This window comes from Entelurus aequoreus, linkage group LG02 (assembly GCF_033978785.1).
Source record: "Entelurus aequoreus isolate RoL-2023_Sb linkage group LG02, RoL_Eaeq_v1.1, whole genome shotgun sequence".
Taxonomy (NCBI): domain Eukaryota; kingdom Metazoa; phylum Chordata; class Actinopteri; order Syngnathiformes; family Syngnathidae; genus Entelurus; species Entelurus aequoreus.
In genome coordinates this window covers 88,473,056-88,495,772 of record NC_084732.1, presented here as the reverse complement: position 1 = coordinate 88,495,772, position 22,717 = coordinate 88,473,056, and the positions used below count along the sequence as shown (strand labels likewise).

Here is a 22,717-nt window from a genome sequence, read left to right as displayed (position 1 = left end):
CCCTCATCAAGAAGGTCCAGCAGAGGATGTACTTCCTGCGGCAGCTGAGGAAACTTAAGGTGCTGACCGAGATGCTGGTGCCGTTTTACTCAGCCATCATCGAGTCCATCCTGACCTCCTCCATCACCGTGTGGTTCCCCGGCGCCACAGTCCAGGATAAGCATAGACTGCAGCGCATCGTACATGCTGCTGAGAAGGGGATTGGCTGCAAGCTCCCATCCCTCCAGGACTTGTTCTCCTCCAGGACCAGGAGGCGTGTGGTTCGGATCACAGCTGACTCTTCTCACCCTGGACACACACTATTCTCCCCTCTCCCCTCAGGCAGGAGACTACGCTTCATCCAGGCCCACACTTCACGCCACCTGAACTGTTTTTTCCCCTCGGCCATCAGGCACATGAACAATAACTCCTAACAGTAGCTCCTTGAATTCCTTTTAAGTCTATAACAAGATCTGATAGCTCAGTTACAGCTCTTTTTATTACCAAATATGTGTTATATGTGTTTTATGTTGCACGATTGCAAGAAAAATTCCTAGTTTGTGAACCCGTTCTCAAACAATGGCAATAAAACTATTCTGATTCTGATTCTGATTCTTTTTCTCTATCCTCTTGTTGTGGGTAGGGATGCAACAATTAGTTGAGATATTGTCCACTATAAAATTTGTCGCAGACAATTATATTTGTCGACAATAGTCGTGACATCACTTGTGTTTTTCTGTCGGAAGTGGGTCACTCGCAAAAACACAGCCAGTGATAACATGCAAAGTTTGAGGATACTTTCTCTTATTCTTGTTAAAAACATGAATACTTAGCTCATTTTGCAAAGCTGACCTTGTTTTTATGGCAGTACATCTGTAATACGCCAGCATTTAAAGAGACATGATGTCGGACATTTGGAGGAAGGAAGATGCAGACACAGTCTTGGTAAGAGTACTGTTAGATTTTACCTTGCTAACTCACTAACAAGAGTGAGAAGAAGTTGTGTGAAAAATAACTATCATTTTAACTAAATATAGCCAGCTAAACTTAGTCTACATCAATTCAAGTACGTTTTAAAGCAGTGTCAATTTGCAACGCCATAAAAAAAAGCACTGTAACAAATGCTAACCGCACGTTAGCATTTAGCACACGTGCACACACACACACACACACACACACACACACACACACACACACACACACACACACACACACACACACACACACACACACATACACAGAAACAGGCACCATTGCGGAGGTATCATAAGACACGTCGCCCCGAGGGGCCCAGAGACTTCCCGCAGCCGGACGGGAAGACCGCCCCGCCCCACCAGCAATTGGACCTCCACCCAAGTCGGCCGCCGCAGGACCGCCCAACGATTGAGATGGAACATCCAGCAAATGCCAAGGGAAGAGGAAGAAGAACAAAAAAACAGATCACAGACACGCTGCTGAAACACAAGGTCACTACCCTAGTAGCTGGCAGCCTTGCAACACTGCAGAATACCATGTAGCGCGTTGAGCTGCCACGATAGACGCAGGGACTAGACCCAGCAGGCCCCGAGAGCGCTCGGGAAAAAAAAAAATGTATACATGTATATACACACACACATATATATACATATATGCACATTTATATACATATATGCACGTACACACATAATTCTACACATTGAGTCTATTAGAGTGCTAACATGCCAAGAGTTTATCAATAATCAATATACCAGTGTGCAGCATTTTAAACATCACACAATTATTTTCTTTTTGAGGAAGTTAGATTTTCTGTTTTGTTGTTTGTTTTAATTTGCTCTTATTTTATTTATTTAAAAAAAAACATCCATCCATCCATTTTCTACCGCTTATTCCCTTCGGGGTCGCGGGGGGCGCTGGAGCCTATCTCAGCTACAATCGGGCGGAAGGCGGGGTACACCCTGGACAAGTCGCCACCTCATCGCAGGGCCAACACAGATAGACAGACAACATTCACACTCACATTCACACACTAGGGCCAATTTAGTGTTGCCAATCAGCCTATCCCCAGGTGCATGTTACAAGATTATTATTTTTTTTTTTACCACTTTGCCTTTCCTTTCTTTTAAATGGACATTTTATTAGTCATTTTAATTTTTGTAACAGCTGAATGAGCAGCACATTTACAGTATAAATACATATTTATGAATAAATTAGTCATCTTTATTGTTAGTAAGAACATGCCAAAAATAACTTGAGCTGCGCTTAGAAGTCGATGGAAAAATTAGAGCCATTAAATATGTGTCCACTTTATTCTCCGATTAGTCAACGAATCATTAAGACAATCGTTGACTAATCTACCATCAACATAATCGTTAGTTGCAGCCCTAGTTATGGGGCACACTACATGCACATGCATACTCCATACAAAATACAAAGTAGTAGACTTGTGTGGTTTATGTTTCCACCTCATTTCAGTTCAGGGCTAGTATCAGGCTGATGTCACATGGATGAGTGGTTTAGCATAATTCTACAGATACAATGTAAATTAACAGACAAAAATAGGTCTCAGTTCTTTGACTAAAGTGTAAGCAAATTTTTAAAAACAAAGTGTACTGAATTGTACATTCAGTACATAAAAAAGGTCAGGCTTTTGTCCACATTGTCAAACAGTGGGAAAGGCTTCCGCTCAATTGGACTTTACCTTCGTTCCACTCGTTTACCGCTACCTCGACTTTGCATTTATACTCAAACAACAAAGTACCAGTGAGCACCTGGAGTCGCCACTTCGAAGTCCGGCTGAATTCTTTATATTCCTCCGTAAATACGTTTAAAATAGACCGTCTACTTATCATAGCTTCGCATACCAACATTAAGTTTGTAAAAATTAATACACAACGTTAAACTGCATACACTGCGGCTGAGTTAAATCACTGCAAGATAGTTCGACGAATCAGCGTTCTTCAGCAAGCAGATGCCACACAAAAGTCCCTGCAAGTTAAAGTTAAAGTACCAATGATTGTCACACACACACACTAGGTGTGGCGAAATTCTCTGCATTTGACCCATCACCTTGTTCACCTCCTGGGAGGTGAGGGGAGCAGTGAGCAGCAGTGGTGGCAACGCCCGGGAAACATTTTTGGTGATTTAACCCCCAATTCCAACACTAGATGCTGAGTGCCAAGCAGGGAGGTAATGTGTGCCATTTTTAAAGTCTTTGGTATGACTCGGCCGGGGTTTGAACTCACGATCTACCGATCTCAGGGCGGACACTCTAACCACTAGTAATGTTCTACAAGTAAAAAGTTTCTTCTTTTGTTCATCTTTCTATCCAATGTTCAAGTATCTTGTAATATAAATATTAATGTATACTAGAAATAAAATAACACATTTTCCCTGCATACTGTAATGGCGGATGAAATTTTGAATGTAAAGTTTAAGAAACGTCCCAACTGCGTTCAATCAATCAGCGCTGAACAGCACAGCTCGCCCCTCTAAAATTCCGTTGTGGAACTTTATTTACTTAGGTAGTTTTTGGCGGAAACAATCATTAACCAGGGTAAATGGGGAAAGTTCTTATAAACGTTCCTGCGATAGAAAAAGGTGTCTTGATACTTACTTTTGTGTTAGTGTAATTATTAAAGTATTGTTTATTCAATTTAATTTATGTATATTTGTATCTGTGAACATGGATCATAACAGTAGATGTGTAATAATATATACCTTGGTATGTTATCATCCACTGTGGCACAGCCATAGAGGAAGACGATAACTCCAACAATGGCTGCAGGGATTAACATCTGTGTGTAGACTCCCAGCCAGGCAAAGTACAATCCAACCTTCTCTCCGAAATACTTCCTGTGGACAAGAAACAAACAAGAAAAATACTAGTAGTATGTCCATGACTTAGTTTCCCCGTCAACCACTCAATTCACTACAACAAGCTAATTTTGCAAATTATTTGACCAAAATTCTTTATCACAAAAGCTGTCATCGCTACAAGATGTGCAATATCACCATAAGTAATGAACCATGTGCGCTATAATAATTCAACATTTTTTGAAACAAACAGTTTTTGCATTTTCTAGAAGATTTTCCGGTGATATACATGTCATCATGGTAATTCAAGGGACTGCGTCACAGCAGCTGAGAAGTGTCAGGAGTGCAATGGAAGCCTTTGCTTTGGAATTTAAACAGGGAGCCAAAAATGCTTATACTGATTTAAAAAAGAGAGCGACTTCTACAAACAAGTTAAACTTGGCCAAAACTTACAGATCGTAAAGCCAAAATTCTTGATACATGTAGATTCTGGGCCGAATTGTAGAACGCTACTTATTCAAATGTATTCTACACTAGACCGTCCTATATTTTATACTGCTGATATGTGTGTTTTAACTACTGTGCAGCATTTTGTGAAACGTGTATTGTTTTGTTTTTTAAATGTGCTATACAAATAAAGTGGATTGGATTGAACCTATTGTGGCCTGCAAGTCGTAAAGTTTACCCACCCTCGAATGACTGTAACTGTAATGCAATCATTGTATGACAGCCTTGTGTCTCAATGGTTGATTCACCTACAGTAACATTCTCCAACAGTCAAATTCTAAAAGTGTGGGCTATGAAGTGACTATAACTCCCTAGTTTATGAGGAATACTTCATTGGGTCTTACCTAATCAATCCAATTGGTTGATACTTGTAGAAGACACTGTAGCTGGCCCACTGCTCATACAATATCTACGAAGAGAAGTAGGCAGTAATTATAAACACATTTATAACCACTATATGCAATACAAACTATGACAAACTTGACAAATGAAGTAGTATCTCTGTCTGCAAGCAACACTAGTATATTATTGCTATGAGTATAATGTCATTACCAATCATGCCTAAAATGTTATGTAAACAAAACGGTTGCAATGTTCTTCTCTAAATTTAATGTTTTAAATATTAATACAGATATTTATGTGAATGGGGAAAATCAGGTTGTATGAGAATTCAAATGCTTTGGTGTTGTGACAGACTCAAAACACATTTAAATACAGATAAAAAAAAATCTTAAATAGTGTGAAATTTCTGTTTCAGAAGATCCCATTTATTACTGCAGCGACTAAAATGTTCATGCATGCAAAAGTCCTGCCAGTCAGCTACTGTCTTAAACCTGGTCAAAGGCAAACTAAACAGCACTAAAACATTTAGTCTGTCTAAAAAAAGACTATTAAAATACATGATAAAAAAACCTTAAGGTATCACTGTTGCACTTTTTTACAAAAGCATCAGCTTCAGTTGACATAACATAATCAAGTATTCAAACCTTTGTCTGATATACAAACTCAGGCCGGCAAGACAGATTTTTATCAGCGATTCAATCAACTACCCAATGGTTTATTCAATACGTGTCTTGCTGAAACTGACGCAAGAAAGGAGTTGAATACTTTAATACCAGACTACTGCCAGGATCAAGTGATTTTGCTTTGGATTCAAGAAAGTCAACGTTGTTGAAGTGCTTTACATGCACCCAGCTGGTGCATTAAGTCATTCCCAGTAGACGAGATGATTATTTCCCGACGGAAAGGGTCATGATTGTTGTTTGTGCGTATGCACCAAAACTGCAGCACAGAATACCCAGCCTGCATCAGGTGAATCTGGAGGGTCCCTTTGAGGTTTCACCCCCCAGGGTGGTTTGTTGACGGCAATCTATGCCCAAGCTGGCTGCGGCTGTGGAAACCGCCTACTTGTATTTATATAGCGCTTTACTATACCTGCACAATATCCAAAGCACTTTACATTATACGTCATATTAACCCATTCACACACACATTCACACACTGGTGGCGGAAGCTGCCGTGCTAGGCGCTCACCACAACCCATCAGGAGCAAGATGGGTGAAGTGTGTTGCCCGTGATTAGGATGGCAGAAGGTGGAACCCCAAGAACCCTCAAGTTGCTGGCATGGCCACAAATCTGAATCCTACTTCTTCTCATTGTGTTTTACTGACAGTTCATTCACACCATAACTTTTAAATGTTTACATTAAGTTCCCTTCCTGTTTGAAGGAAGGGTAGGTGTTGTGAAAAAAACTAACAAGTAAAAACCTTTTGGTGATAGTCATTGAATGTTATTACTTTTTCTTGTAGAATCTGTCATATTCCGTTATTTTTGTAGTTGTTGGCATTCAGCTGTTTTGAGAGCAATATTTAGCATTTTATTTAGCATGTGTCAGAAAGACGTGCTATCTGACAAAGACGCACACAGCTGTGAAGAAAAAGGGGGTCTGTGTTGGTGACTTGATGCGGTGGCAGCGCGGCCCTCTTGTCTGGTATCTGTGTCTCGGTTGTTTGGGCGGTGGTGTGTTTGTGTGGGTTTGGGTTTGGGGGGCGGAGTCTTTTGTTGGGGGAGGTGTTAATGTCTCTTGTTTGCATGTTGGCGTTCTGGCTGACTACCGAGCTGGCGCTGGCTGGTCGCATTGATCCTGTTGGTGTGTAGTTGTCGGTCGCAGCTTTTCGATCGCTTTGATTTAATCGGGTGGGGCTGGCTGTCTGGGGGTATTGCAGCCGCTGTTTCTGCTGCCGTTTGTTTGTGAAGTGGGCGCCCGTGGCTGCTGGGTCCTGTGCGGGCAGGTGGCCGGCGCTGTTGTCGGGGCTGGCGAACTTGCAGGCTTCGTTCTCGTTTATTGTCGTGTTGGTTGGCTTGTCGGGTGTCGGCTTGGGCCTGCCCTTGTGCTCTGTCGCACCGTCCTTCACGCCCGGTGTCGTGCCGGGTGGGGGATGCGCGGCCGGACCTGGGGGGGTTCGGCGCCTCAGGCTACTGTGGCCGTGCTGCATGTCTGGGGCCCCTGGGTCCCACCGTCCACCCCTTCTGGATGCCCGTCTTGGTCTTGTCTATCGTGGCGACTGCAAAGTATTCCGCAATGCTGCAAGTCGGCCAGCTGCTGTGGTAGTGACCTTGTGTGCCAGCGTGTCTGTGATCTTCTTTTAATTTATTTTTTAATATTTTCATTTTTATTTTATTTTTTATCATTATTTTATTATTATTGTTATTCTTATTATTTTTTCCTCCCTCATGGGGAAGTTGCTGGATGTTTCATCTCTATCTACTCTGGTTCCCACACATACTGGCAGACAAATGTATTGTACATACTCACATACACACAATTATTCATACATATATACATACGCACACACAATGGTACCTACGCTCCCACATACATACACAAATACAGTATATACCTACACACTCAAAGTTCATACATCCACGCACGTTCACTGTAGAAACATACATATAAACATACAGTACATATGCAGGCACATATGCATACATACAGTACATATGCAGGCACATATGCATACATACAGTCACGCATATAACCACGTTTCATCAAACATATATTAACGTTGTTCCCCTCAAACTGGAAACTGGGTAACATAGGGCACACTGAAAAAGCTTAACCTATTGTTACTATAACAATCTACAAGATTAATACAGTTCGCTTCTCTTGCTTCCCCTCTTTGTGCTTTCTTTTGTATTTCAAGTTATCATTACATATATGAATTGTTGCATTTGAAACAATTGTATTGTTGATAATAGAGGTAATTATTGTTATTATTCATTATCAATAGTGCTATTGCTATTGGTATATGTATTGCTCCATTTGTAGTATAATAATGTTCATTGTCATTTCTGTGTTATTAATATTTACTTCACTAACTGCTTCTCTGCTTTCACTTTTACCATCATATTTGAACATATCATATTTGCTGATGCTGTTCTGTTGTTGTTGTCTCTCTGTCTTATCCCCCTCTTGTCCCCCTTTGTCTTTCTTTTTTTCTCTATCTATCCCCTCCTGCTCCGGCCCGGCTGTGCCAAATAATAATATAAATCCATTTAATAAAGTCAAATACAAATAAGGCACCAAGGGAAGTATCCCACACTTCTCTTTTGTAAAATAAATCTGTATAGCTGATATGGGCATCTACTTTTGTACATCAACAATATGATTTGCCTAAGCAGCTGGACAGGATTTAAAAAAAAAGAAGAGCATATGAAAAATGTCTGTAAAAGCATAAACCTCCAGTTGAATTTTTTATTTTATAGTTATTTATATCAGGTTACCTTTCTGTCATTTGGTTCAGCATTCACTCCCTCAATGTCCCCCTGTAAAATTCAAGCAAAATTAATATTTGTTTAACAGATGTCACACGTTTCTTAAAATTAGAGATGTTCTAAACATGGGATTGAATCAGTGGCCGATATTAGCCTTTTTTAGATGATCGGAAATCAGCTAATGATGTTTACTGCAGCTGTGTCCGCGTGTTCACATGGCTAAAGATTTCTTGGAAAAGGATGCAGGCATAGGGATGTACAATGGCATTTTTGTATTCCTTTTTACACATATGCAGGGGGTGTGGAAATTCCAGGAGGATGTGTGTCTTGCCAGAACACCGACAAGAATGTAAAGCAAGCTGGAACAAACACGTATCTGCGCTGCTCATGTCCATAAACAGTGCAGCGGCCTCTTTTAGTAGTTCTTGCATCCATGACAGAATATATACAAAAAATTACAAGTATATTTATCACATTAGGACTACAGGCCAATTATTGCTAAACATGCAACACTACACACTGTAAGAAGTAACAAGTAGCAACTAACCGTGAAGCTTGAGCTCTTGAATGGAAACAGGTGTGACCAAATCGATAAAAATATCGAAAGTAACAATCCCAAATATGATACCAGTACGTGGTCGATACTACAGTGATTAGATTCATTTTGTTTGGTTATCTCAAAATAGGTTTTCGTTATTTTTGTTACATTCTGGACAAAATTCGAGAGCAAAAACCCATTTTTTGATATGAGCCAAAATATTTTTTTGCTTTTGTGTAGTTATTTACACTGAACAGAAATATAAATGGGCAGCACGGTGGAAGAGGGGTTAGTGTGTCTGCCTCACAATACGAAGGTCCTGAGTAGTCGTGAGTTCAATCCCGGCCTCGAGGTCTTTCTGTGTGGAGTTTGCATGTCCTCCCCGTGGCTGCGTGGGTTCCCTCCGGGTACTCCGGCTTCCCCCCACCTCCAAAGACATGCACCTGGGGATAGGTTGATTGGCAACACTAAATTGGCCCTAGTGTGTGAATGTGAGTGTGAATGTTGTCTGTCTATCTGTGTTGGCCCTGCGAGGAATTGGCGACTTGTCCAGGGTGTACTCCGCCTTCCGCCCGATTGTAGCTGAGATAGGATCCAGCGCCCCCCGCGACCCCGAAAGGGAATAAGCGGTAGAAAATGGATGGATGGATGGATGGGAAATATAAATGCGACACTTTTGTTTTTGCTCCAATTTTTCATGAGTTGAACTCAAAGATGTAAAACTTTTACGATATACACAAAATGCATACATCCTCTGAAATATTGTTCACAAATCTGTCTAAATCTGTGTTAGTGAGCATTTCTTCTTTGCCAAAATAATCCATCCCACCTCACAGGTGTGGCATATCAAGGTGCTGATTTAACAGCATGATTATTGCATAGGTGTGCCTAAGGCTGCCCACAATAAAAGGCCAATCTGAAATGTGCAGTTATCACACAGCACAATGCCACAGATGTCAAATGTTTTGAGGGGGTGTGCAGTTGGCAAGCTGACTGCTGGAATGTCCACCAGAGCTGTTGCCCGTGAATTAAATGTTCATTTCTCTACCACAAGCAGTACATCCAACCAGCCTAACAACCGCCGACCACGTGTAACCACTCCAGCCCAGAACCTCAACATCCAATAGGTGCACCTCCATGATCGTCTGAGACCACCCATTCGGACAGCTGCAGCAACAATTGCTTTGCATAACCAAATAATTTCTAAAGAAACTGTGAGAAACCGTCTCAGGTAAGCTCATCTGCATGCTCGTCGTCCTCATCGGGATTTCAACCTGACAGCAGTTCGTCGTCGTACCCAACTTCAGTGGGCAAATGCTCACATTGGATGGCGTGGCGCGGTTGGGAGAGTGGCCGTGCCAGCAACCTGAGGGTTCCTGGTTCGATCCACACCTTCTACCAACCTCGTCACGTCCGTTGTGTCTTTGAGCAAGACACTTCACCCTTGCTCCTGATGGGTCGTTGTTAGCGCCTTGCATGGCAGCTCCCGCCATCAGTGTGTGAATGTGTGTGTGAATGGGTGAATGTGGAAATAGTGTCAAAGCGCTTTGAGTACCTTAAAGGTAGAAAAGCGCTATACAAGTATAACCCATATAACCCGTGTTCTCTTCACAGATTAATCCAGATTTTCACTGATCAGTGCAGATGGCAGACAGAGTTTGTGGCGTCCTGTGAGAGAGCGTTTTGGTGATGCGTTGCGAATAGAGTGTTCCATGGTGCGTGTGGGCTTATGGTATGGGTATGTTGTAGACAACGAATGCAAGTGCATTTTGTTGATGGCATTTTGAATGTACAGCGATACCGTGACGAGATCCTGGGGCCCATTGTTGTGCCATTCACCTGAAACCATCACCTCATGTTGAAGCATGACAACCCCATGTTGCAAGGATCTGTACCCAATTCCTGGAAGCTGAAATTATCCCAGTTCTTGCATGGCCAGCATACGCACCAGACATGTCACCCATTGAGCATGTTTTGCTGCTAGACTTTTGACAAGAACAAGAACGTTTGATCATATTACGCCTATACTGGTTCACTTGCACTGCTCCTATGAACTTAAGATGTGACATCTGCGGTCCCCTCCAAGGTTTCTCATTGTCATCCCATTGGGTTGAGTTTTTTCCTGCCCTGATGTGGGATCTGAGCCGAGGATGTCGTTGTGGCTTGTGCAGCCCTTTGAGACACTTGTGATTTAGGGCTATATAAGTAAATATTGATTGATTGATTGATTTTGGGATGCTGTGGATCGGCGTATAAGACAGTGTTTTCCAGTTTCTGCCAATATCCAGCAACTTCACACAGCCATTGAAGAGGAGTGGACCGACATTCAGCAGTCTGATCAACTCTATGTGAAGCAGATACAGTATGTTGCACTGCGTGAGGCAAATGGTGGTCACACCAGGTACTGACTGCTTTTCTGGTAGAGAAATGAACATTCATTTCTTGGGCAACAGTTCTGGTGGACATTCCTGCAGTCAGCATCCCAACTGCAGACCCCAACAAAAATTGTGACATCTTTGGCATTGTGCTATGTGATAAAACTGCACATTTCAGATTGACATTTTATTGTGAGCAGCCTAAGGCACACCTGTGCAATAATCATGCAGCTTAATCAGCATCTTGATATGCCACACCTGTGAGGTGGGATGGATTATCTTGGCAAATAATAAGCGCTCACTTATACAGATTTAGACAGATTTGTGAACAATATTTGAGAGGAATAGGTCTTTTGTGTATATAGTAAAAGTTTTAGATCTTTGAGTGCTGCGTTCATATTTTTGTTCAGTATATTATTTACTCCACTTTTTTTGGCCAAAAACAATGTACGTAGCATTGAATGCCACAAATGATTTACAATTTACTTCAGTTACTTGCTAAAAACACTTTCAGTTCTATAATCTATTGTCAAAGTATCAGATTTGGACTTGGAATCATATCGGATCTGAAGCCAAACAATCAAATTCGGAAACGGGGGCCAAAAATGCTGATCGGGACATCCCTTCTTAAATTATTTTTCTATTATAGATGGTTTTACTACAGATGTTTTTCATATTGATGTTGATACTCACATCATGAGGAGGATAAGCAGATGTATAAACACCATTGGCAAGCAGACTGGTAATCCCTGTGGAAATCATTCATCAATATTACATTCAAAAACACAAATAAATGGAAGGTCAAACAAAAAATATATATATATATTTTTAAATGTTTTACAACTGTGAATTTTGCATCACATCAGTGGTATGTGTTTAATCAGCTGCTGTCTCTTATAAAATTTAAACAGCAGCAAACAATTTTCAATAGAAAGAAGAACTGCAGATCCACAATGTTTATATTCCCTCACCATTCTTAACATGGCAATTGCTTCGTTTGTCAATATTAACATACAAATACTATGTAAAAAGACACTAAATGCTGTTAGGTGGGTCAGGGAATGAGTTTGAGGGGAGACAACGTGCCCATGCCTAAAATTGGTCTTGTTTCTCGATGTGTTGGCAACTCAGCAATGAGGTGTGTTAAGGACAGATAGGAAACAGAGTTAAGACAACTGAACCACTTTGTGGATTGGTGCAGTAATTGATTTTATCAGTAATTTGGGTGGCAAGTGGCACAAATGTATTCAAAACTAATTGACGTAATTTAACAAGGCAAACTTCACATACATACAAAAATATACTGTAACTCTGGCGTATGCATACACCCTCATGCGTAGGATGACGGTTAAATATATAGGTTCAGCAGGCGGCCCAGGATGAATACTAGTGTAATGAGATTGATATTTTCCAGTTTTTCTCTGTTTATTTTCATAAACTTGGCATCGCTAAGCCTATTTTAGGGAGAGTTCAACACACACATAATAATAATAATGGATTAGATTTTATATTGCGCTTTTCTATTGTTAGATACTCAAAGCGCTCACAGAGAAGTGGGAACCCATCATTCATTCACACCTGGTGGTGGTAAGCTACATTTGTAGCCACAGCTGCCCTGGGGTAGACTGACGGAAGCGAGGCTGCCAGTTTGCGCCTACGGCCCCTCCGACCACCACCTACCATTCATTCATCATTCATTTCACCGGTGTGAGCGGCACAGGGGGCAAAGGGTGAAGTGTCCTGCCCAAGGACACAACGGCAGCGATTTTTTGGATGGTAAGAGGCGGGGAGCGAACCTGCAACCCTCAGGTTTCTGGCACGGTTGCTCTACCCACTACGCCACGCCGTCCCTATATAAAGTGGTCACAATATGAGTTTCAATAAATATTAATATAACCTGTCAATATTTATGACAGGTTATTTACATAATCATACATTTTTTAGTGTCCATTCACGTTATAGTATAAAGGTGGAGAGATCATCTTTATCCAATCCATTTCACTTGTAGTCAGGAACACACATATCACCAATAATCCAGGTCCCCTTTTCCGTGCATCCCATAGTGTGTCATTATTCAATTATTCCATTTGTTCGTAAAGGGCTGTATTCTCCCATTTGTTTAGGTGAAAAAGTTGCCATTCTCCCCCTCACCTTAAGTCGGCCACTGCGCACCTTCATCCAAGATGCGCACTCTGGGTAACACAACCCTTAAAGGGCAACTGCACTTTTTTTTTAAAATTTTACCCATCGTTCACAATCATTATGAGAGACAAGAAGACAAAAGGTTTTTTTTTTTTTTTTGCATTCAAACATGTAAAAATCGTCTAGTTCTTGGTAGCTAGCAATGTAGCAATCAATTCTACATCTAAATCACTTAAAAAATGCATTAAAAAAACCTGAACAATACTTTATTCGGTAACCTGTATAATAAAACAAACTGTAGCAACATTGGTATTGTAAGAGCGAACACTGAGTAACACTTTTTCTCGCGTACTAACACACTGATGTGCAAAGGTATATATAAGCCGTAAAAGCCAACTACAGAAAAAGATAAGATAGCTTATACATCAGCATGAAATGCGTTTGAGTTTGTAATGCACAACACAATGCGATAAGACATCAATCTGTACTGACTGAAAAACATGACCAATCATATTACTGTATCTGTAAAGTATTAGCCCACATTTCATGTTTTCTTTGTACACAGCTAGCTCGATAGCGTATGCTGCATGTATCATGATCAACAGTATAGTGACCCACTCGATGGGCAGTTGTCCGTTTGGTCAAGCTGTTGATTTGGGCACTCTATTAATTCGGCATAGCTTGGCTCAAAAGTTCCAGATTTGCAGAGTGACCATGTCGCACTCTCTTCTCGGCTTCAGTCTGCTCCAACGTTTCAGCCTCTTCTTCATGCTCACTTATATAAGCAGCAGTTCATCCTGCGTATATTTAGTTTCAAAACGATATGGTTGTGAATCCTCATTTGTCCAAAAATAGATGTCTTTGTTGTCTATTACAAAGTCTGCCATGACTAGAAAACACACTTGCGCTTGATTCAAGGAGTAGGAACATATTTGTTGTGGGAAGTCGGAAGTGTGCTGCTAGAGAAACGGAAATAAATGCACCGAATAACTAGTTCCGGCTGTGCATAAAAATGACCAAAATACCGTAAACATTGTACATATTACATTTTGTTATAATCGTGTCTGTTATTACATTATATATAGATTTGTAGCGTGTGTATAAAACGTTGACGGAGGGTTTTGAAGTGATTTTGGAGGCATTTCACCGTTGTGACTCCTATTAGCTGCATCTTGCAATCGCTAATCATCTTTAAAATACTTTAAAAAAAAAAGATTGTGAACAATAGGGCAAAATTCCCAAAAAAGTGCAGTTCCCCTCTAAAGGTGGGCGTTCCCAGTGAAATCTGGCTTTACGCGTATTCTCCCATCGGCTTAAGTATTTTTGCCCCTACACACTTCTGATGCTGCAGCGACCCGGGCAGGTGAAACATTATATTTCACTTGAAGCTCAAAAACATTTTACACCACTTGTAATAAAATGATAAGAGACTTCCAAAAAGCTATCAAATCTGTTCTGATCACTGTATTTGGAGACACCTGGAATCATCCATTGAGATAAGGATAACAAAAAAAACCTCATTAATGCCACTGTAAATTAACAACCAAAAATCGAAATGCATATTCTTTACTTGCAGTATAAAATCGATAAAAAGGGCGCAACAATGATATAAAACATGTTTTGGCCTTCCTGAGGCGTTCATGAGGCCATCCTTGAACTGTGTGACTATTTAATATAAATAGTGTCAATCAGATATCATAAAATGGACAAAGAGATTTCCAATAATCGCTTTATTGAACACTTACGATTAACAAACATTTAAAAAGCATTATAACAGAAACGTTTTATCAATTTCAATCAATGGATTCGATTTATTTTTTTGACAGTTCTTAGCTGTCACTCACAGACTACTAAACTACAGCATTGGACTACAATGACTAGAGATGGGAATAGAAAATCGGTTCTTGTTCAGAACCGGTTCCCAGTGTATCAATTTCTTGGAATTGCTTGCCATTTATTTAAACGGTTCTCTTATCGTTCCTCCAGGGTGGGGATGACGTTGCGTAGTGACGTAAGATTTCAAAATGCCGGTGCAACAAACGCTGTTTAGTTGACTACAATTTACAAGAAAAGATGGCAACAGTGCTACTGGTAATAATTATAAGGCTGCTCGTTCACCAAGAGAAGGACATTCGAGCAATATGCTGAAACATTTGAAAACACAGAATGCAATAATTATAAATGAAAGTCGCATTTTGAACTGCTCCGATCTCATCCCAGCAGCAGTAACGCTAGCACGTCACCTGAATATAACAGGTACTTACTGGCACCGTCTATCATGTTATCATGCCTTCTCATTTGGATGAGCATGACGAGAGACAGATTTTGACTGGCTCCGAGGCAGCCAGTACTCGCTCCAGTTCACATCTGTTGCTAGACAAATGTCATCGGGCAGCAACTAGGTTTCAAAAGTTTTAATTTTCGGTAGGTGGATTTTCAATTGTAATTGCATGTTTTCCTGCAACCAGAATTTCTCTCAGTCGTTATGTTATTTAGGTCAAACTAATAAAATTTGAATATTGCGTAAAAGTCCATTCATGTCTGCAGTTTAACTTTGAATGTGAAACAACTCTGTGATATTAACTGTCTTTCTTTGTTATAATTAAAAACATCATGGCTTAGTTTTTGAAATCTTACATTTTCTGAAATTGTCATAAACTGTAAGTCATAATCATCAAAAATAAAGGCTTGACATAACTCACTTTGCATGTAATAACTTAATATTGCATGTTACATTCTTATGTAATTTGCACATGATTAAATTCTACAGAAGAATGTTAATTTATTATATTTAGTCACAAAAGTTTTTTGTTTTTTTTCCTACAATGTGCCTTACTGTCGGCTTTGTTAGGTCTCTTACCTCTAAACTAAACAAAATTGATGCTAATCCACCTTTTTTGATCTCTTTTGTTCCAAATATGAATCGAAAAGAGAACTGTTAAGGAACCGAATCGTTAAATCGAAAGTGGAATCGAAACCGGAATTTTTAAAAATAAATTCCAATCCCTAACAATGGCGGACATATGGAGATGTCCGCTGATGCCACACTTGGGAAACATGTCAAAAGTTGGGCAAATTCCAAACAGCTCATTTGGAGAAAGCATGAAAGAAGGCAAGATTGTTTTAGGAATACAGCCGCCATGCCTCTATGTTTTGAATAACATTTTTCAGGAATTATTCAGATCCCAAATACACAAAAACAGGTTTCAATGGGTAAGAAAATGTAATTTTAGTTTTACTAGGTCCCCCTTTAAGTATATGTTAAAAAAAGATTGTAATCATACAAAAATATGGTCATAACAAAGTTTAAAATAGACAAATATTAATATTTATTTCATGGTTTTATTATTCTTTTTTCTTTGTCTTTTTTTCTATCATGAAAAGTGAGGCTCTGCTTCACCTGTCAACCCCAACCGCTCATTCCTGGTTAGAAAAACTCCATGTTACATGTTTTTCACAAAGCATAAAATAATGAGTCATGGCAAAGTCTGCTTTATAAGTAATGAACCTCCCTTAATTCATGACTTAAGCACAAGTGCCTCACAGGATGAGAATGTCCGGAGCTGGATAGGACAATATGAATAAGAGAAACGATTGCAGGGGGTGAAGGGGTTTTTTTAAATGGGGAAATTATTGCATTTTAATATTTATTAATGCACTATTGGACTGTTGTTGTTTATGCACTGGGAAGAGAATAATCCATCATAATTGTGTTGTTCACTTGCTGATCAATAACATCATCCTGCCACCTGGTTGCACAAAGTTACTAAACAAACTCACAAACACACATTGACTTAATCAATGAGCCTGCGAGCTGTCTAAAAGGAGCAGGTTTGCCTTGTCTACATTTTACATGGTAAGCGGCGTGGTGCAGTGGGTATAGCGGCCCTGCCAGCAACTTGAGGGTTAAAGGTTTGATCCCCACTTCTGCCATCCAAGTCACTGGATGTGTATGAATGCTGGGTGGTGGTCGCAGGGGCCGTAGGCGCAAATTGGCAGCATGCTTTTGTCAGTCTCCCACAAGGCAGCTGTAGCTATAAATGTAGCTTACCATCATCAAAAGTGTAAATGTAATATATTATTATTAATATTATTTATTGTAGCGGCTGGCTACACGGTGTTAGGCAAATGGCTTTGGCTGGGGGTCGGCAGAAGAGAGATGTGGAAGACTTCTGCCAGAAACTCACAAAATCTGAACGGAATTACTGTGTCACCTGCCAAGAACTCCTGGCAGTGGTGCTCTCTATCAGACACTTTAAATTCTCCCCTTTGTGATTAGGACTGACCAAACTGCCCTCCAGTGGTTAATGACTTTCCGGGAGCCGAAGGGGCAAGTCGCCAGGTGGTTGAAAGAGCTACAAGGATACGACTTTGAAATAGAACATCGGCCAGGTGCTCGCCACTCCAATGTGCACGGTCTCGCGCGCCGACCGTGTGCAGAAGACGGATGTCGTTACTGCAAGCGCAGGGAAGCACGGGAACGAGAGCGGCGGGCAGAGGGCGCCGAGTGTGCTACCGTCAGTCGGGCTGACAATGTTGTCTGCAGGGAACAACAGACTGTGACGAACGCTGAGTGGAGGTACGCGCAGGAGGGCGACACAGATCTTCAGCCTGTCTTGCAGTGGGTAGAAGCTCGGCAGCGCCCGCCATCGGAAGCAGTGGCACCGTTCTCCAAGGGCCTATGGGGACACACTGCGGGTGTCCCAAGGCGTGCTGCAGCGAGCATTTAAGACAGCGGCCATGGGGGACGAACAGTGGCAGGTGGTGGTGCCGAAAGGACTGCAAGGGGCAGTGCTTAAGGCAGTGCATGGGGCAGGTGGGTCTGGACATCTCGGGGCAGAAGAGAAATGTAGAAGACTTCTGCCGCCCCTGTGACCCCTGCGTTGCCCGCAAAGGCCCCGCTCACAGGCACCACTCCAACAGTTCTCAGTGGGGTGCGCCATGGACAGGATGGGAATTGACATCACAGGGCTGTACCCACGGTCTGACGAGGGGAACCGCTATGTCGTCTCTGCCATAGACTATTTCACTAAGTAGCCAGGAGGCGGCGACCATCGCTGATGCCCTGGTGGAGGGCATGATAAGTTGATTTGGCGTCATAGCGTCCCTTCACATTGACTGAGGCACAAACTCTGAGTCCCGGGTGTTTGCGGCCTTGTGCGAGCGCCTGGGCATCCACAAAACCCGCACTACCCCACTGCACCCTCAGAGCGATGGGTTTGTTCGCCATTGTCACCTACCGCCACCATCGTGACTGGGACAAACACCTGCCGCTGGTGCTGATGGCATGTCGCTCTGCTGTCCAGGAATCGAGGTGTGCACACCAGCGCTTCTCATGCTAGGGAGAGAGATGCGCACACCAGCAGAGCTGACCTTTGGCCGCCCACCTGATGCCCCTGCCTTCGCTGCAGGGCCAGAGTGCGCCAGGAAATTACAGGACCGACTGGACTCAGCCCACAGTTTCGTGAAACAAAAGCGCTACTATGACGTGACGACTCGAGGAAGGGACTTCGCGCCAGGCGAGTTGGTCTAGGCTTAAAATGCGATTCGGAAGAAGGGCCGCAGTCCCAAGCTGGACAGCAAATGGACAGGGCCCTGTAGGATACTCCAGAAGCTGAGAGAGGTTGTTTATCGTGTCCAGCTGCCCCCCGGGGAAGGAAGGTGGCCCTCCACAGGAACAGACTCACCCTTTACCGGGGGTCCCCCTCCCCCTGCCTCAGATATACAGGTGATCTCTATCTTGCCCGCTCAGCGCCATTCCCAATTCCCCGCTTACGCCCCAGGGGGAACCAATTTTCACACCCCTTTTGTCCCCTGCCCCTTCCAGCTCCCTATATATACTGAAGACTTGTACTGAAGACACATTGTGTTGTACTTTTAAGTGCAATCACAATGAAGTCCATTCCATTGTCATCAGAGCAAAGAGGAGACCCACACCCACTCTGTGCAAAGCTGCCGCTGTTTCTGCCTTGGTTGAGGTGTAAATGTTGCATCACTGTCACGCTTCAAATAAAAGCAAACTGATCATTCATATCAATGAGCCAGTCAATTGATTTGTGGATATCTGAACCTTTCAGTCTTTTGATACAATGTGATACTCTACCACAAAGTAGAACAAATAAAAATACAAAAATAAAAATCAACAGAATAAAATATACATGATACATTTAATGATACATCTTTTCACAGTGCAAGGCTTACATCTGCATTGAATCATATTGCATCGAATCACATTGAATCGTAATGTTTTAAAAATTATTGTTAGTGAATCGTATCATGCATCGGGATTCTTATCGGATTCCCATTCAAGGTAGAAATGCAAATATATTAAGGGTGTGAATCTTTGGGTGTCCCACGATTCGATTCACTATCGATTATTGGGGTCACGATTTGATTCAAAATCGATTTTCTTTCAATTCAACACGATTCTCGATTTAAAAACGATTTTTTTCCCGATTCAAAACGATTCTCTATTCATTCAATACATATGATTTCAGCAGGATCTACCCCAGTCTGCTGACATGCAAGCAGAGTAGTACCTTTTTGTAAAAAGCTTTTATAATTGTAAAGGACAATGTTTTATCAACTGATTGCAATAATGTAAATTTGTTTTAACTATTAAATGAACCAAAAATATGACTTATTTTATCTTTGTGAAAATATTGAACACAGTGCTTGCGATGCAAGTGTAAGCCACTGTGACACTATTGTTCATTTTTATTTATTTTTATAAATGTCTAATGATAATGTCAATGAGTGATTTTTAATCAGTGCTATGTTGAAATTGTAACTAATATTGATACTGTTGTTGATAATATTCATTTTCGTTTCACTACTTTTGGTTTGTTCTGTGTCGTGTTTGTGTTTCCTTTCAATTGCTCTGTTTATTGCAGTTCTGAGTGTTGCTGGGTCAGGTTTGGTTTGGGAATTGGATTGCATTGTTATGGTATTGCTGTGTATTGTTTTGTTGGATTGATTAATTAAAAAAATAAAATAAAAATGTTTCAATAAATAAATTAAAAAATAGATTTTTAAAAAATGAGAATCGATTCTGAATTGCACAACGTGAGAATCGCGATTTGAATTCGAATTGATTTTTTCCCACACCTCTAATATATATGTATAATATAGTGGGTACGGGGCAGCACGGTGGAAGAGGGGTTAGTGCGTCTGCCTCACAATACGAAGGTCCTGAGTAGTCGTGAGTTCAATCCCGGCCTCGGGATCTTTCTGTGTGGAGTTTGCATGTCCTCCCCGTGACTGCGTGGGTTCCCTTCGGGTACTGCGTCTTCCTCCCACCTCCAAAGACGTGCACCTGGGGATAGGTTGATTGGCAACACTAAATTGGCCCTAGTGTGTGAATGTGAGTGTGAATGTTGTCTGTCTATCTGTGTTGGCCCTGTGATGAGGTGGCGACTTGTCCAGGGTGTACCCCGACTTCTGCCCAATTGTAGCTGAGATAGGCTCCGGCGCCCCCCGCGACCCCGAAGGGAATAAGCGGTAGAAAATGGATGGATGGATAGTGGGTACGGAGAGTATTTAAACCCCTTTACATTGTTCACTCTTTGTTTCATTGCAGCTATTTGCTAAAATCGAAAAAGTTAATCGTATTTCTCATTAATATACATTCAGCACCTCATCTTGACAGAAAAAAACAGAAATGTATTATAATATAAACACTGAAATATCACAGCGCCATTCGTATTCAGACCCTGAATTAATTAACGTGGACCCCGAAACCAGCTGGACTCCAATGAAGGAGCAGAACCATGTCAAGGAGGATCTGAAGAAATGGACAATATGCGAGTTAAATATGAGTGTCATAGCATAGGGTCTGAATACTTATGACCATATGATATTTTATTTTTTTAATACATTTGCAAACATTTCTACATTTCTGTTTTTTCTGTCAAACTGGGGTGCTGAGGGTAAATTACTGAGAAATCTATACATGTATATATATATATATATATATATATATATATATATATATATATATATATATATATATATATATATATATATATATATATATATATATATATATATACATATATATATATATATATATATATATATATATATATATATATATATATATATATATATATATATATATATATATATATATATATATATATATATATATACATACATATATATGTATATACATTTATATATACATACATACATACAGTATATACATACATATATATATACACATATACATACACATATGTACATACATAAACACATACATATGTATATATATATATATATATATAAATATATGTAAGTATGTATGTATAAACTGTATATATACATACACTATATTGCCAAAAGTATTTGGCCACCTGCCTTGACTCGCATACGAACTTGAAGTGCCATCTCATTCCTAACCCATTGGGTTCAATATGATGTCGGTCCACCTTTTGCAGCTATTACAGTTTCAACTCTTCTGGGAAGGCTGTCCACAAGGTTGCGGAGTGTGTTTATAGGAATTTTCGATCATTCTTCCAAAAGCGCATTGGTGAGGTCACACACTGATGTTGGTTGAGAAGGCCTGGATCTCAATCTCCGTTCTAATTCATCCAAAAGGTGTTCTATCGGGTTCAGATCAGGACTCTGTGCAGGCCAGTCAAGTTCATCCACACCAGACTCTGTCATCCATGTCTTTATGGACTTTGCTTTGTGCACTGGTGCACAGTCATGTTGGAAGAGGAAGGGGCCCGCTCCAAACTGTTCCCACAAGGTTGGGAGCATGGAATTGTCCAAAATGTTTTGGTATCCTGGAGCATTCAAAGTTCCTTTCACTGGAACTAAGGGGCCATGCCCAACTCCTGAAAAACAACCCCACACCATAATTCCTCCTCCACCAAATTTCACACTCGGCACAATGCAGTCCGAAATGTACCGTGTGTAACCGAAATGTAACCTCCAAACCCAGACTCGTCAATCAGATTGCCAGATGGAAAAGCGTGACTCCAGAGAACGCGTCTCCACTGCTCTAGAGTCCAGTGGCGAAGTGCTTTACACCATCCTATGACAGTTCCACGCTGGGAATCACTGAGCTCTTAAGAGCGGCCCATTCTTTCACAAATGTTTGTAGAAACAGTCTCCATATCTAAATACTTGATTTTATACACCTGTGACCGGGCCAAGTGATTAGGATCTGATTCTGATTCTGATCATTTGCATGGCGGGCTAACACATACATATATATATACAGTATATATTGACGGAGAGATATATATACATATATATATATATATATATATATATATATATATATATATATATATATATATATATATATATATATATATATATATATATATATATATATATATATATATATATACATATTTAAGAGTTATTTCTTTCTATAGTCATATTTGAAATAACTACTGTTTTCCATTTGTACTATTTCTATTTTTTCTCCATCTCATGTAGATGGTGCACTGTGAGTTACCTTGAGCTTGGGAATGTGGGGAGTAAAAGTACTCCTTTTTTATCTCATCCTGTCTCATCCAGAGTACGACAATGGACTTGTGTATTCCTTCTGAAGGGTGGGGGCTATTGGCATATTGAAGAAGAGAGCGCTTCCGTA

General features: G+C 40.8%; 1 protein-coding gene across 1 annotated transcript in view; it reads right to left on the bottom strand.

The window, feature by feature from the left end:
- Window positions 1–22,717, bottom strand: part of LOC133640382 (anoctamin-1-like) — a 195,273-nt gene that overhangs the window by 104,266 nt on the left and 68,290 nt on the right. Inside the window, exons 9-12 of the mRNA XM_062033774.1 lie at window positions 11,659–11,714; window positions 8,062–8,103; window positions 4,623–4,687; window positions 3,676–3,810 (exon numbers count right to left, since the gene is read on the bottom strand). Of these exons, the coding sequence (XP_061889758.1) occupies window positions 3,676–3,810; window positions 4,623–4,687; window positions 8,062–8,103; window positions 11,659–11,714 (298 nt within the window). The remainder of the gene's footprint in view (window positions 1–3,675; window positions 3,811–4,622; window positions 4,688–8,061; window positions 8,104–11,658; window positions 11,715–22,717) is intronic.